Source organism: Lissotriton helveticus, chromosome 11 (assembly GCF_964261635.1).
Source record: "Lissotriton helveticus chromosome 11, aLisHel1.1, whole genome shotgun sequence".
Taxonomy (NCBI): domain Eukaryota; kingdom Metazoa; phylum Chordata; class Amphibia; order Caudata; family Salamandridae; genus Lissotriton; species Lissotriton helveticus.
Genome location: NC_136072.1, coordinates 673,142,492 through 673,157,602, shown reverse-complemented (window position 1 = coordinate 673,157,602; position 15,111 = coordinate 673,142,492). Strand labels below are relative to the sequence as shown.

Below are 15,111 nucleotides of genomic sequence, written 5' to 3'. Positions count from 1 at the left end.
CGTTGGTCTGGACTTTGTCTCTTATGAAGGTCCATTTGGTGTCTCTTATGCTTTGGTGGTATTCCTCAGGGCGCACTTGTGGTTGTTCTGTGATTCTGTGGTTTTCAGGTTTTGTTTTCTTTGTGTTTTTTTCCCATTATTTTTTTTTAGTAACTCTTTTTTATTATCAAACAATATTGACATCTTACGCAAAATTACATCTTAATTAGGAGACAGTACACAAATCAAATGATTATACATGATTACAAAGGTCAAATACACAGTGACAAATACAAAATGTTTAGAAGGGCGTGAGTTGGTCATCTTCATTTAACCGGTGGGGTGCAAATGTCTCCCCTCTATGCATTCCATGGACCCCAGACCCTATTCCACTTCCTCGGACATCCTCTGGCTGTATAGACTGACTTCTCACTGAAAATACACCAATCTAGATCTTCCCTCTATTTCCCAATCGTAGGTGGCTGTTGTGCTCCCCAGTTCTGCGCGATATTCCTTTTGGCGATCATTAATGCTAATGTTGCCCACTGCTTAGTGTATGAGGTGAGGTCTGTTCCCAGATGTTTAGTAAGCATCTCTGCACCTCAGGCTGCAGATTAATCGCAAGGACCTCATTTAGTGCACAGTGTATGGCGGAACAGTAAACCTGTATGTAATCACATTTCCACAGAATGTGGATAAAGATACCTTCCTTCCGACATTGACGTCTACAATCCCTGTTTACTGCTCTACCCATATGTACCAACTTGGGACCAGTTACGTATACCCTATGGAGTGCGGGGAGGAAATCACCTCTTGCCAGTCCTCCTTATCCAATTCAAGGCCATCCCTCTCCCATTTCTTTTTAAGAGCTTGGAGTGGGTCCTCCATGTTGTTAATTAACTTCTTATATATCAGTGAGATGGTTTTCTCAGGTAAATGACCGTCAAGTTTTCTATTTTCTAGCAGAGAGGAAGGTGGCGGGGCAGAGTCCGAGGTAAGGTGGGTCCGGAGGGCATGTCAAACTTGGAGATATCTAAAGTGTTCCGAGTCTGCAAGGCTATATTGCTTCTGAAGGGAGGCGAATGGGATGACCTCATCCCAGACCCAGAGGTCTTTGATCTGGGAGATACCAATTAGATCCCATTTATCAAATCCTTTAGTTTGTCACAAGATCCCAAGTCTTTGGGAGTTCCACAAGGGGGTTGCCAGTATAAGTCTACCGTTCCACTCCAAATACTCATGAACTACGTGCCAAATACGAACTGAGTGAGCGGTTGGACCGGTCGAATGATATCTACCAGGTTTGGAATATAACGCCCTCCCATAGTCCCCTCCTGGGAGGAGCCACCTGTCCATGGCAAACCCCGGATCGCCAATACCTCCATACGTTCCATGATTAATAGCGGCTAAGTGAGATGACCAATAATATTTCTTGATGTGAGGGAGTCTAATGCCTCCGTCATACCAATTCAGATTGAGTTTTGCTAATGCATTCCTGGGATGTCCACTCCACAGAAGGTACCTCTGAAGACTCTCTTTTTCCCTAAAATATGATGCCCGGGACAGGGTCCACCGAATTCTGTAGGGCATAAAGGAAGCGGGGCAGGGATGTCATTTTAAAAAGAGTTGCCCTACCCAACAGTTAGAGTGGTGAAGCTTTCCAGGCCGTTATATCTTTTTTCAGCTGTTGTATACGCAGTCGGAGATTACGGGTAAAACGGCTCACAGGATTCAGGGAGATGTAGATGCCTAAATACTGGAATCCGTCTGTTGCTACCTGAAGCGGTCAGTTCCTCAGAAGGGTAGAGGGTTCTCCCTGTAGTGGGTAAAGGAAAGATTTTGTCCAATTCACTGTTAAACCTGAATATCTCCCAAACACTGCTAGGATATCAAATAAGCCTTTTAAAGAGGCCCTCGGGGAAGTCAGATACAATAGGGATATTTTTTCCTCCCAACTCCTTGACCAGCCCATTCCGCGGATTACCTGATCTTTCCGGATCCACACCACCAGGAATTCCAGGGTCAAAGCGAACATGAGTGGGGACAAAGAACACCCCTGTCTCGTTCCCCATCTCAATTGAAATGTCATTGAAGTGCGAATATTCACCACTACCCTGGCCAATGGTTCTGAATACAATAGCTGGACCCAACTCACATATCTCGGACTGAAGCCCATTTGGCAAGTACTGCAAAAAGATACAGGCAATCCACCATGTCAAACGCCATGATGGCGTCCAGCGAGACCAATGCCGCCGGTTCCTGGATAGTTGCTGCTCTACCCAAGACCCCATGTAGTCTGCACAGGTTCAAGGCGGTGTTACGATGCTGCATGAAACCGGACTGGTCCGGATGCACCAAACTATCTTTCACCTTTATTAGTCTGATGGCCAATAACTTTGCAAGGATATTGGGTTCTACATTTAGCAAAGAAATTGGTCTATAGGTGGCACAACTGGTCTTGTGAATAACCACTATATTGGCTATCCTTTGATCAATGTGAAGTGTACACTTCTTCCTACTGTCTTAAAAACATCAAGTGAAGATACAGGGCTACTTTATTCTGCCGGAGCTTGTAAAGCTCAATAGGTAGACCATTGGGGCCTGAGGCTTTCCCAGAATTAATTGCCCTTATTGCTTGGGCTACCTCGTCATTCGAAAACTCTGACTAAAGATATTCCCTGTTTTCATCTGACAGTTCAGGGAGCGAGATGTCTCAAATTAATGCGAGGTTCTCAGCAAACTTGCAGGAAATTGCAGGTCACGGACCCGCAATTTCCTGCGGGTCCGTGATCGGCCCAACTCCCTCTACAAGGAGCTCAGGCACAAGGCGACTAGCCCATTCCTTCTTATCCAACCATGCTATTAGTTTCCCCGCCTTGTCCCCATATTCATAAATTCTACTCTGTGTTTCCCTTCCCTGAGCTTTGGCTGTATCTGTCGCTGTGGCCCTCAACTCATCTTGTTAAAGATGCAAGAGATGTATACTCCAGGGAGTTACCTCTGATTCTAATTCGGTCTCCAGTCTTAGCACCTCTCCCTCCACCTGTACCAGCTCCCTCCACTTTTCTTTTTTCTGTCCTGCTATCAAAGACAGGGCCTGACCCTGAAGGACTGATTTATAGGTTTCCCACAGCATCTGAGCTGATTCCACAGTACCCTCATTGTCAAGGACATAATGATCTGTTTCATGGATTATTTTCTTTCGGGTACTAGGGTCTAGGAGATACCATGAATTATTGGAAGCGATTCTACCTGGCCTCTTCTGGCCCAGGACGATGTTTGTCCAGATCGGGAAGTGGTCAGAAATACTTCTACCTAGGTGTCGTATTTCTCTGATATCAAGTACCAATGCGGCCGGAACAAGTATATAGTCAATACGTGAGAGACTGTGATGGGCGCTCAACAAGAAGGTGTCCTGAGTCCTACCTGGGTTGTGAGTTCTCCACCCATCCACGAATCCCATTGTGTCGAGAAAGTATGGTAGCCACTGATGCGAGGGTCTAATGTCTCATGGAGGGTGGCGGTCTAATATGTCAGATACTACTGCATTAAAGTCTCCTCCTAACATTTTTTATTTATTTTTATTTTGAAAGTTTTTTATAGCGCTAGTTTAACCCTTAGGCATCAGAGCGATTTACGTACATCCGAGAGCGCTTTACATACATCCTGTAAAAAAAAGAACATTCGGAAATTGCATTACATAGTAGGCAGGCAGTAAGGAAGCAAACCAAGGATCAAAAAATACAGCATGGATAATTAGGTGGTTAACAAAGACCAGTCACCAACTATCCTTGTATGTCAAGAGAGAGGAGTACACTCGGATATAGAAGACTAGGTTAGTTGACGTTGGTCAGGAAAGTATTTGTTAAGGAGATGGAGTTTAATGTCCCTTTTGAAACAGGAGAAGGAAGGGTTGCATCTGAGGGCTTGAGGGAGAGCGTTCCACATCCTGGGAGTGTTGCCAGAAAACGCTCGGTATTGTGTGGTTTTCTTTTTCAGTTTTGGAGGAATAAGAAGGAGTAAGTTAGAGCTTCTCAGAGTTCTGGATTGACCTGCCCTTACCAGTTGACATGAGGAGGCCTTCCGGGAAGGACAGCATGATTGCACTCAGGTATTTAAATGTCTCACTCTGGAGGCCAGGGGTAACGTACACCGACACAAATGTGACAACTCTCGCTTCCCAGAGACCCAAGATACCCACATATCTACCCCTATTATCTGATCAAGTGGACTGTGGTGTAAACGGAAACAAGTTTTTCAGTGCTATACACACTCCCCGTGACCCCGTCGTAAATCCGGCCTGCACCACCAGCTTATATGCTCGCCTGTTTATAGCCTTACACATGTTTCCGACTAGGTGTGTTTCTTGTAGGAGGATGACATCCAGGGACTGTCTCTTTATATATGCGAGTACCATGCTGCATTTGAATTTATCCCCAAGCCCGTTGACGTTCCAACTAAGGAAATTAATCCCCATATCCCACTGTGTACCCATTTGGACCTGTATTTCCACACTGCCCTGCTATGCGTTACATTGTGATGATGTCGATAAAACAATTACAGACCTCAAACAAAACATCTCAATACAGACCAACCCTTCTCAACCACCCCCCTACCTGCACCCCTTCCCTTTGGGCTTCACACTGCCCATGATCAAACTTGCAGAGTGCCTGTCACCCATACAACCAAACAACATGTACTAAAGTGGGGTACGTGGTGTACCCCCCCCACTCATGGTATTGCCATACTAACTATCCCCAAATGCAAATCAACAATTAGCCTGATTTACATTAGACTCTTCTCTCCTCTGAACGATGTGTAGTGCCCCTAAGCTGACCCCTGTCTCCCACCTGCGTCTAAGAACTTCACCAACAAACCCCCAAGTCCAAGGCGGCCTCGAAACCCCCTGCCCCCATACGTTACACCCCAGTCTTTTGCATCTTGATGGTCAGCCGGCCTCCAACCAGTCTGCTGCCAATTCTGGCTGATCAAAGAACCAGGCTCTGCCGTCGGCTTCCACACAGTGCCTGGCTGGGAAAAGCATTGCGTACTTGTATCCTTTATCCCACAGCATCTTTTTAATCCCAAGAAAGGAGCACCTCTGCCTCTGAACCATCATGGTGAAATCTGGAAAAAAGGTGATTTCCGCGTTATCATAGCGGAGCGGAGTTCAAACTCTGGTATGTTGGAGTATAACGTCCCGATCTCTGAAGTTAGGTACTCTGGCGAGGATTGGGCGCGGAGGGGCCACAGGCTTTGGACGACCCCCCGGCACTCTATGGGCTCTTTCAATGACAAAAAACTTTCAGAGCCCCTTTGGTTGCAGGTGGTTAAGGATGAGGTCCTCCACAAAGAGATTGGTAGCCTGTCCATCCGACTTTTCTGGAACTCCCAGGATACGCACGTTGTTACGTTGTAGTCTCCCTTCGTAGTCATCCATCTTTGTTTCAGCATACTTCCAAAAGGTTTGTAGTTCTTTAATATCAGTTTTTACCTGGAAAGTATCTTCCACCAGACTCGCAGTTGTAAGTTCCAATTGCTTGATTTTCTCACTGTGCTTGTTCTGGTCTGCTCTGAGCCAGTTGACCTCCACTGTTATAGCATCCATCTTATGTTTCAGTGACGTCTTGATTCCCGCAATTGCCTCTAGCACGTTTTTGAGGGTAGGTTCCGGGTCCGACTCAGGGTGTGCTCCACTGCTCTTGCCCATGGGAGAAGGATCAGTCAGTGATGTCTTGGCGAGAGTGTAGCGGTCAAGTCTATTCTGCTGCACCGGTTTGCTGCCCCTTGATGATGCCATTGTATCACAGGTGCCTATCCCAATCGCACCAGCCCAGTAGACCAGTTGGCCAGCAAACTAGCTAGGGTCGCCCCCAGGAGTGATGGCCACCCGGCGTCCCAGGCAATGTCACCAGATCAAACTTGTAGGTCGGGCAAGGCAGCAACAGTAGCCGTAGTTGGGAGTCGTTGCAATGTAGAGTTATGTGAGTTGCAGCATGGAGTGTCAAAGCCAGTACCCCCTCTGATCTACTGTTCAGCCACGGTGGGTTATGACGTGTTTAATGTCCAAACTCAGTGAAGGCAAGCAACCCGGTGGAAGTCCAGACCTGCCACCCACGCACTTTGATGATTCCGTGCAATCAAGGGAGCACGCTATCTGTGGCCGTCCACCCAATATTGCGGCTACTCGTCTGAACTCCGAACCACAGGTCCTCCTGTTACGGTCTGCAGCTGGCGGCCCCTGACTATGGGTGTCACTCGTCACCTTCAGTTTGTGGGTTGCCCGTTCCACTAGTTGTCACCTCTCACTTGCGCGGAGTCAAGCCCCATCCGGCTGCCGTGTCCACTGTGGGGGCCTGCTGCATTCACAGATCTGACAAAATACGGGTGTTCCAGCGAGACCTCCTCAAACTCTCCGGCTCCGGCTCCCCACCGTTTCAGCAAGACATCGCCTGCGGTGAGTCACAATTGGGCTTTCCTCCACTCTAACTTGCCCCTGCATCTGATGTCCCGCTTCCAAATAGGCCCAGCCTCCATTCGTCCCCACCACAGAACCGGTCTTCACTCATACTGATGCCCCTCACTGCCCGGACCGGTGATCACCGCCGCTGATCCCAGGCGACGCAAGGCCCTGAAGGCGTCTTCTCTGCCGCCTTACTAGATCACGGCCTTTTCTGCCTCCGCGGTCCGCAAAGCATTCAGGTTGGCTGCGGGGGAGTAACGTGCTGCGGATACTATCCGGGGGCCAAAGGAACACTCACTCTACCCTCAGGTCACAACTTCTGGCTGCCGGACCTCCCCGGGTACCACCAAGGGTCAAGGTTCCTGGCCCGCCTCCTTCACTCACGGCCGCCACTTCCACGCAAGCCCCTGGCATCTCTTCACCTTCTAGGCCCAAGTTCTTTTCCGGCTCCAAGTGCAGCTCAGCGGTTCTATCTCGCAGCAGGGGGAGGAGACACCATTCACAGATACTGTCCCGGAGCCAGGGGGAGACTCAATCCGATCTCCGGTCACTGGTGTCGGACACCTATTTTCATCCGGCACCAACCAAGGGCGAAGCTCCTGGCCCGTTGTCTTCTCACCCAGCCTCTATTCCCATGCGAGGCCCATGCGTCTCATCTCCTGGTAGGCCCGATGTATGGACGTCCCCGTTCGTGGATCAATCATGCTCTCGCTGGATCCGTTATAACCGCATCAGGTTCTTGGGAGAATCCAGCACACAAGATCGTGTTCTGGTGAATGGATGGGTATCACGTCTAGACGGGGAGATGGGGAGATACGGAGCTCTGCTAAGCTGCTGACATAATGCCTCGCAGCTCAGCCACGCCCCTGTGGTTTTCAGGTTTTGCCAGGTTTTCTCTAGGCATCTGCAGGAGCGTCTGGTCCCAGCGGTGAAATTCCTTGGCTGCTGGAGTTGGTGTCATTCGTGGTGATTGGGGGGTTTTGATGGAGAGTGGTGCTGAGGTGTTCCTCCGTGACCTTCCTCCAGTTCTGTCATGGTGAGCGTGGGGCAGGTTTGGGTGTGGTGGTGGTGTTGAAGATTATGTTGACACAGTGGTGGTCAGTCCAGGAGGGATGGGTGGTGTGGCTGAAGCGGATGTTAGCTCCTCCTGCGAAGATAGGGTCGAGGGTGTGACCCCCTCTGTGGGTGGGCATGGTGACGAGCTGCTTTAGTCTAAGATTGGCGAGGTTGCTGAGGAGAGTGGTGGAGTCTGGGTGGTTGCCGTTGTTGAGGTGGAAATTCAGGTCCCCAAGTAGAATGTAGTCAGTGGAGGTGATGCCATGGGGTGCGGCGAGCTCGGCGATGGTGGTTGCGTGGTGAGTGCGAGGTCCTGGCGGTCTGTAGATGAGGGTGCCACGTAGCATGGTCCTGGGGCAACTCTGTATCTGGAAGTGGAGGTGCTCTGTGTTGGAGTGGGGGTCACTCGTACTGGATGTGGAGAGTCGGAGGGGGGTCTTGTGTGAGATGGCGAGTCCTCCTCCTGAGTGGTGCAGACGGTCCTTTCTCTGGATCTTGTAGCTGTCAGGGATGGCCGCTGCGATGTCGGGCCAGAACTGGCATTGGTCCCGGTTTCCGTGAAGAAGGTAACGTCGGGCGAGAGAGTGTCGATCAGGTTCCAGATCTCTATTGCGTGTCGGTGCAGAAAGCGCATGTTGAGAAGGATGCACGTCAATGTATTGGGCAGTTCATAGCATTAGGTGCCACATTTCCAGTGGTAGGTTGATGGGGCCCATGGTATTTGCAGTCTCCATGAAGACATTGTGCAGAGAAGAAACATTGAAAAGGAAGGGCTTGGAGGGTAACATGACCTTTATTCTATATCTGGGGCACCACCAGCATTGGCAGGATGAGAAGATGGAGATGCTCACTGACTGTGAGTCGCTTAGGCAAGGATTTTAGAAAGTCAGAGACATGTTGAGGATTCATGAAAAAGTGGAGCTTCCCCTAGTGCGTGACTTTGAGGTGCGCTGGATAAAGCATAGCATAGGGAATGACCCCTTGTTGAAGCTTTTTCTTTACTGGGAGGAATTTTCTGCGTGCCTCCTGGACGGCCACAGTGAAGTAAGAGTAAAGCGACACCTCTAGTTTGTCAAAGAGCAGCTTTCCCCGCACACGGGCAAGCCGCAAAGCAACGTTACGGTCTCTGTAGTTGAGTACTCTTGCAATGATCGGCGAGGAGGGGTGCCGGATGCAGGATGGGTGGCCAAAGCGGTGTGCTCTCTCAATGATGAGGACCGCAGAGAAGGCCTCCCTGCCAAAGAGCACGATAAGCATGCGCTCCACGTAGTCTCCCATCTTACCCCGTGGCTGTTGACTCCGGCACCCCTAGGATTCGCAGGTTGTTGTGCCTCGAGTGAGATTCCAGGTCTTCGTTCTTTGCTGCTGTTACCTGCAGAATTTTGTCTATGTCGAGCGTTTTGTCCGTGTTCTTGGGGGGAGGAGTCCTCCAAATCAGAGATCCAGCCCTCCGTCTCCTGGATGCGTTCCTCGTGGCGCTTGGCTTTGTGCGTGAGATTGTCCAAACGGGCATTCATGGTGTCCATTTTTGTCTCTATGGAGGCCAAGCTGGATTGGATCCCCAGGAGGAGTTCCTTCAAGTCCTCCGTGGAGGTGGGTGGGTCAGAAGCACGGCCCGCCGCCTGGTTGCCCTCCATGTCAGCTTGCATTTTGGCATATTTGCGGGCCTCAAAAGGGAGTTTTGATTGCTTTCCATCAGCCCTCCCCATGGCAGCAGCTGCGATTTAAGGAGAGGCAGACAGTGGGTGTCCACGGCACGGCTCGGAGTGTCTGGAGGAGCCCCCACTAAGAAGGGCGTGGTGGTGGGCCTCTTGGGTGGTGGTGGGACTTCTGAGCGACCGGTCAGCACAGCGCTCCCCGCGCACCACGGCGAGTGTGGCTTCAGGTGGGAGATGACCCAATCCGTGTTCCCAAGGGTGGGCAAGGGCCTCCATCAGCCGGTCAATGTGTGGTGGTAGATGGTGGAGCGGGAGCATGCATGTCAGAGAGGAGACAGCCTCAGGATGCGGAGGGCAGTGGCGGAGGCAGGTGGCAAGCAAGCCGTCCAACAGGCCGAGCAAGCAAGGGGATAGCGTGAGGTCCATCATCTGTTGCAGCAGCACCTTAATTAAGTTTAGCATCCTCAGGGCCCTGTTGCTCACTCTGCAGTACTTGATGTACCTTTGTGACCTACATGATATCCAGGAAACCCCAGTGAACAGAATGCCTTGGCATCGAGGCACTCTTGAACATATACACTGAAAATATCCTGATAGAAGGGTCACTCAGAAGATTGACTAAACATCAAGAATTTACAGGCACAGTCCCATGTTTCCAATGTTTAGCCAGCACATTTCTGCAAATGTATCACGTTCCAGTATTTAAATAGGTTTGATTACGTCCAGATATAAACATCTCTCTGTGTCCTATGCAGGTTAAATTAGCACTTAACAGCACTCATAGTACGCTGTTTAAATAGCACAGATACTGTGTGTCAGACTTACATTTATTTTCTCCATATTACCACAAGAATATACAACATTGTATCCTTATGCCTCATGAGCATCTGTTTTCTATGGTGGTAAGAGCAGACAATTACATTAATCTGTGCTGCTCTGTTGTTGTAAAGTTATAGTCCTAACTCTATTTCACTGGTAAGTCCCAGTCTTTGATTTTCAAAACCAGGTTGTTACCAAAAGGACGGAGCACGAGATTTGGCTTATACATGGCTAAATTGCGAGGGAAACTTTGAATAAAGGTGGATAGGAGTCGACTGACCCACTAACTTTCCACATCCAAGAACACAAAACCCTTCCACGCTACTCCTGTCCTAGAAGCAGTGTGTCTGGCCTCCTCTACCGAGCCCAAATGCCGCTAGTGCTGCCCTTCAGCTAAAGTAAGGAGAGGCCACGGAGAATATTATTTGAGTATTACCTGGTTGTGGGATGTTTCTGTGGCTTCAGATGCTTACTTCTGGTGAAGCCGAAAAGTAAACTAATCCACTGAGTTTATGGCAGCGGCTAATGAGATCCACATCTTTGCTGAAGCAGCAAGATTTGATACATCATGCAGTTTCCATCCAACGGGTGCCTCAGCAGGCATACACTGAGACCCTTGCTTTGGGAAGCACTTCACAATGCCAAAATGTAATACATGTCAAAGTAGCAATAAGGCATTTTTGGAAAACTTGTTCTTTTAATTGAAATATATATAATAGCTGTTTTCCTTTGATTTTCTACGCAGTTCAAAGAAATTGGTACTGTGTGCCGGCCAAGTAAAGATGAATGCGACTTGACTGATTTCTGTGATGGCAAATCTTCCAACTGCACGAGTGACCGTTTACGAGTCAGTGGCTTCCCTTGCATGAAAGGAGAAGGGTATTGCAATATGGGAAACTGCCCTACGCTGCGGACCCAGTGTGAAGACGCGTGGGGCCAGGGTAAGAAGGACATCACACTAACTCGTTAATATTTTAGTCAAAAGAAAAGAAAATACAGTCACTGACCTGCGCATAACCCTATAGCGACAGCAGTGAATTACACAAGAAGCACTTTTACAAACTGCTCAGGTTTTAGAGTGTGTTTATTCCATTGCATCAATGTGATTGGATGTTGGCTACAAACACTGACAACCATCAAGTATCATATTATAAAATTACATATATATATATAATGCAGTTATCAAAACAATATAAAATTCCTACTAATAGTGCCTAATAGGAATTGTCAAAGTGCAAATCGTGTATAGTTTGGGTGGGTCACCAAAGCCCTTGCTTATTAAGGTAATCTGCAAGATTCCATTTAACAAAGTACCTGCCTACAGGCTTTTGCACAGTTTACCCTTAAAACAATCTACTGCCATTAACACATGCTCTTCACAATGAGTAAGTGAGGCCTACTTGCTTCGTCATAACTTTTTCTTTTAAACACATTACACCTAAGGAATCCGACATAACTTTTTTCCAGTGAACAAATAAGGCCTCTAGCCTTTCCCAATTACTTCACACTATCTACAACACAGGCCTAATATAGTGCCCATAAACTGGCAATCAATATGTATACCGTTGTAAAATTACAGATATGTACAAAAGTACTGTTGGCAAAACAATATACAACCCCTCTCAAAAGGGCATCACAAGAATCAGCACAGTGAAATTCTGCTGCCTGGGTTTGTCAGAGTGGGTGACCAATACCAAACCTCTTGTCTACTATGATAATCTGTAACATTACATGTAACCAAATATCTTTATATGGACTGCAACATTGGGCCTAATTATGATGCAACACCATTGCGGATTGGAACCCCCCAACCATAGGTTGGCAGTTCTGACCGCAGAATTAGGCTGCATATTCATTTTTCAATGGCAGCCTGTGCGGCGGGTGGAAAAGGCCTGCAGCACAAACTGCCATTGTAAAATGGATGTTTGTGAACATCCCTAAACCGTGTGGCAGGCTCCATGTTGTGCCTTCCACACGGGCAGGGATGTTTCAGGCTCCATAGCGGAGGGCCAGGGAAGAAGGGGGCCCACAAAGTCATTTTCCGACAGCCTTTCCATGTTGGAAAAGCTGTCGGAAAATTACATTATAATTCCAAAGGCAGAGCCGAGGCTGGCTCCGTCATCATTATGGGATTGTGAGAATTTCCTATGCTCTGAAAGACTCAACGAACCCATCAGAACAGCAGCGGACGGTACCACCGCCCAATGCCTCCGCATTGCAATGCAGTGGACCACAGGGGCAGATGACGGGCAGTCCGCAACTGATGGCCGGTCGGTCGGTTGCAGTCCGCCCCGGGTTTGTAATCAGGGCCATAATGTCACAGCAATATGTTGGAGGCCTATTGGATATAACATATGCTTTTCACAATAAATAAGGCAGGCCAACTGCCTTTGTAATAACGATTGGCAAGGCAAAAGACTACCTCTCCTGACAGGACTAAACAAGGATTCTCACAGTGTACATTTTCTATAACCATATTTTGTCGTAGTAGTAACCAAAACCCTTGCATTCTAAGGTGATCTGTGAGATTGAATGTAACAAAAAACCTATTTGTACAGTAATATCCATTCACCCTTTAATGCTTGACATTAACATATGCTCTTCACAATCGATATGCCAGACCTACTGCCTTTATCATAACTTTTAATAATAATCAGTCCGATCACCTTTATCATTGGGATTTCACCATAACCAACCCAAGCCTACTGTACTGAGTTTAAGCTTTCTACAAGGCAACCATCTGGCATACAGTCATAAAAGTACAAATGTACAATGAATGACAGTTGGAGTTTTCTTTTAATATTTGTGTACTGCCATTGAGATGTTTTTATATCCATGAATTTTTATGTATTTAAAATGTCTTTGTACTGTTAAATTCTATATTTAATAGAACCGAAATAAAGTTAAAAGGACTGACAGTTGGCAAAGCAAAATGCTATCTCTACAAAGAGAGCCTAAAAGGGAATATTGTGTTGCATACCTTCTATCCCTATGGCTTGTTTGAGTGAATCTCCAACAAAACCCTTGTCTAGTACAGTAATCTGTGGAATGCCATGTAAAGAAATACCTACTCACAGGTTTTAGCACATCCTTAAGGGCCTGTTGCCTTTCACACATGCTTTTCACAATAAGTGGGCCAGGAGAGCTATCTATCTATTTTGTAACATTTCATAATAAACAGATCAAACTATGAAATCTGGCTTGGCTTTTCCCAACGAAGTGATCAAGCCTTTACCCGTTACTATTGATTTTACACCTACCCTGCACTTGCCTATTTAGGTGAACATAAACGGGCAACCATCATGCATACCGTTATAAAATTACAACTATGAAGAAAAATAACAGCTTGCAAAACAATATACAACCCCTGTCAACAAGGCCTAACCAGAATCATCACAGTGAAATCCCCCAGCGTTTGTCAGAGTGGGGTTCAACGCCGAAACCCTTGCTTACTACAGTAATCTGTGAGGTTACATGTCACAAAATAAGTGGCTATAATACCCAACTGTTAAGGGCTGACTGGCTTAATAAATGCTTGTCACAATAGGATGCACCAACTGCCTTTGCCATAAAGGTTCATAATAAGCAGACCAGACATATGGCTTTGGAAGTAACTTTTCCCAGTGTACCAATCAACCTTGTAGCCATATCAAACTCAGGCCTACAGTTTTGAAGGTAAGCTTTTCAACAAAGTAACAATCAGACACACAGTTATAACATTGGAAAGGAATACCAAATTACAGTTGGCTAAGCAAAATACTGCCTCTCTCCTAAAACGCCCTAAGAAGGATTTGCACAAAGCAAATATTCTAAAGCCATGGTTTGTCATACTAAGTAACCAACAACAAAAACATTGTCTAATATGGGCATCTGTGACTTTTCATTGTTTCAAAATGCCTATAGGTAGGCTTCATCTATCTATCTATTCTATATAAATAAAAATGTCAAAATAGGAAATCTCCAAAAGTTCTTCACCGATTGCTTTGACATTTTTACACAACGTTGGATTCGGAAACGCGCGTGTTTTTATATACACAACGTTGGATTACAATATGCGCATGTCGAATACGCGCATGTTTTTAATTGAAAGTCCGAACAGACACATAAAAATGTCAATGTTTGTTTGTTCAAAATCTTAAATCTCCGAAAGTTCTTCACCGATTGCTTTGAAATTTTGACACAATGTTGGATTCGATTAAGTGCGTGTTTACATTTACACAACGTTGGATTCAAATACGCGCTTGTCCAATACACGTATGTGTTTAATCGAAAGGCCGAAGAGACCCTATCGATTTGGTTGCTACGCAACAACTGCAAGGGACGCATAGAAAATAGTCTACATCGATTAGGATGGACAGTTGGTGTCAGGATGGCAGACCGGGAAGTGGGTGGAGGGAGGGGGGAGGAGTTGGTTCACTTTGCAACATTAAGAAAGGACACATAGAGACAATAGTCTACATATATTAGGATGGACAGTTGGTGTCAGGATGGCAGACCAGGAAGTGGGTGGAGGGAGGGCGGAAGTGTTGGTTCACTTTGCAACATTAGCGTGTGTTTATATATACACAACGGTGGAATGGAATACGCGCGTGTCCAATACGCGCGTGTTTTTAATCGAAAGGTGAACAGACCCTATCGATTTGGTTGCTGCGCAATGACTACAAGGGACGCATAGAGACAACAGTCTACATATTTTAGGATGGGCAGTTGGTGTCAGGGTGGCAGACCGGGAAGTGGGTGGAGGGAGGGAGGAGGAGTTGGTTCACTTTGTAACATTAAGAAAGGACGCATAGAGACAATAGTCTCCATATATTAGGATGAACAGTTGGTGTCAGGATGGCAGAACGTTGGATTCGAATATGCACGTGTACAATACGCTCATGTTTTTAGTCGAAAGGCCGAACAAACCCTAAGGATTTGCTTCTTGCTGCGCAACAACTACAAGGGACGCATAGAGACAATAGTCACATAAACATATTGTGTACCCATAAGCATTGTGAAATTAAACATATTAGAAATGTGCGCTTACTATTTTCTTTCTCTTCCATTTAACCAGACTGATCCACAGCAACACGTGGCCGGGTACAGCTAGTTATAAAATAATAACAATCAGCACATAAATGTCTATTGACTTTA

General features: G+C 46.9%; 1 protein-coding gene across 6 annotated transcripts in view; it reads left to right on the top strand.

The window, feature by feature from the left end:
• Nucleotides 1-15,111, top strand: part of LOC144791764 (disintegrin and metalloproteinase domain-containing protein 28-like) — a 3,516,669-nt gene that overhangs the window by 2,258,834 nt on the left and 1,242,724 nt on the right. For all 6 annotated transcript variants that reach the window (XM_078666532.1, XM_078666533.1, XM_078666531.1 and 3 more), the window contains one exon: nucleotides 10,721-10,916. In XM_078666532.1, coding sequence (XP_078522658.1) covers nucleotides 10,721-10,916 — 196 coding nt within the window. The remainder of the gene's footprint in view (nucleotides 1-10,720; nucleotides 10,917-15,111) is intronic.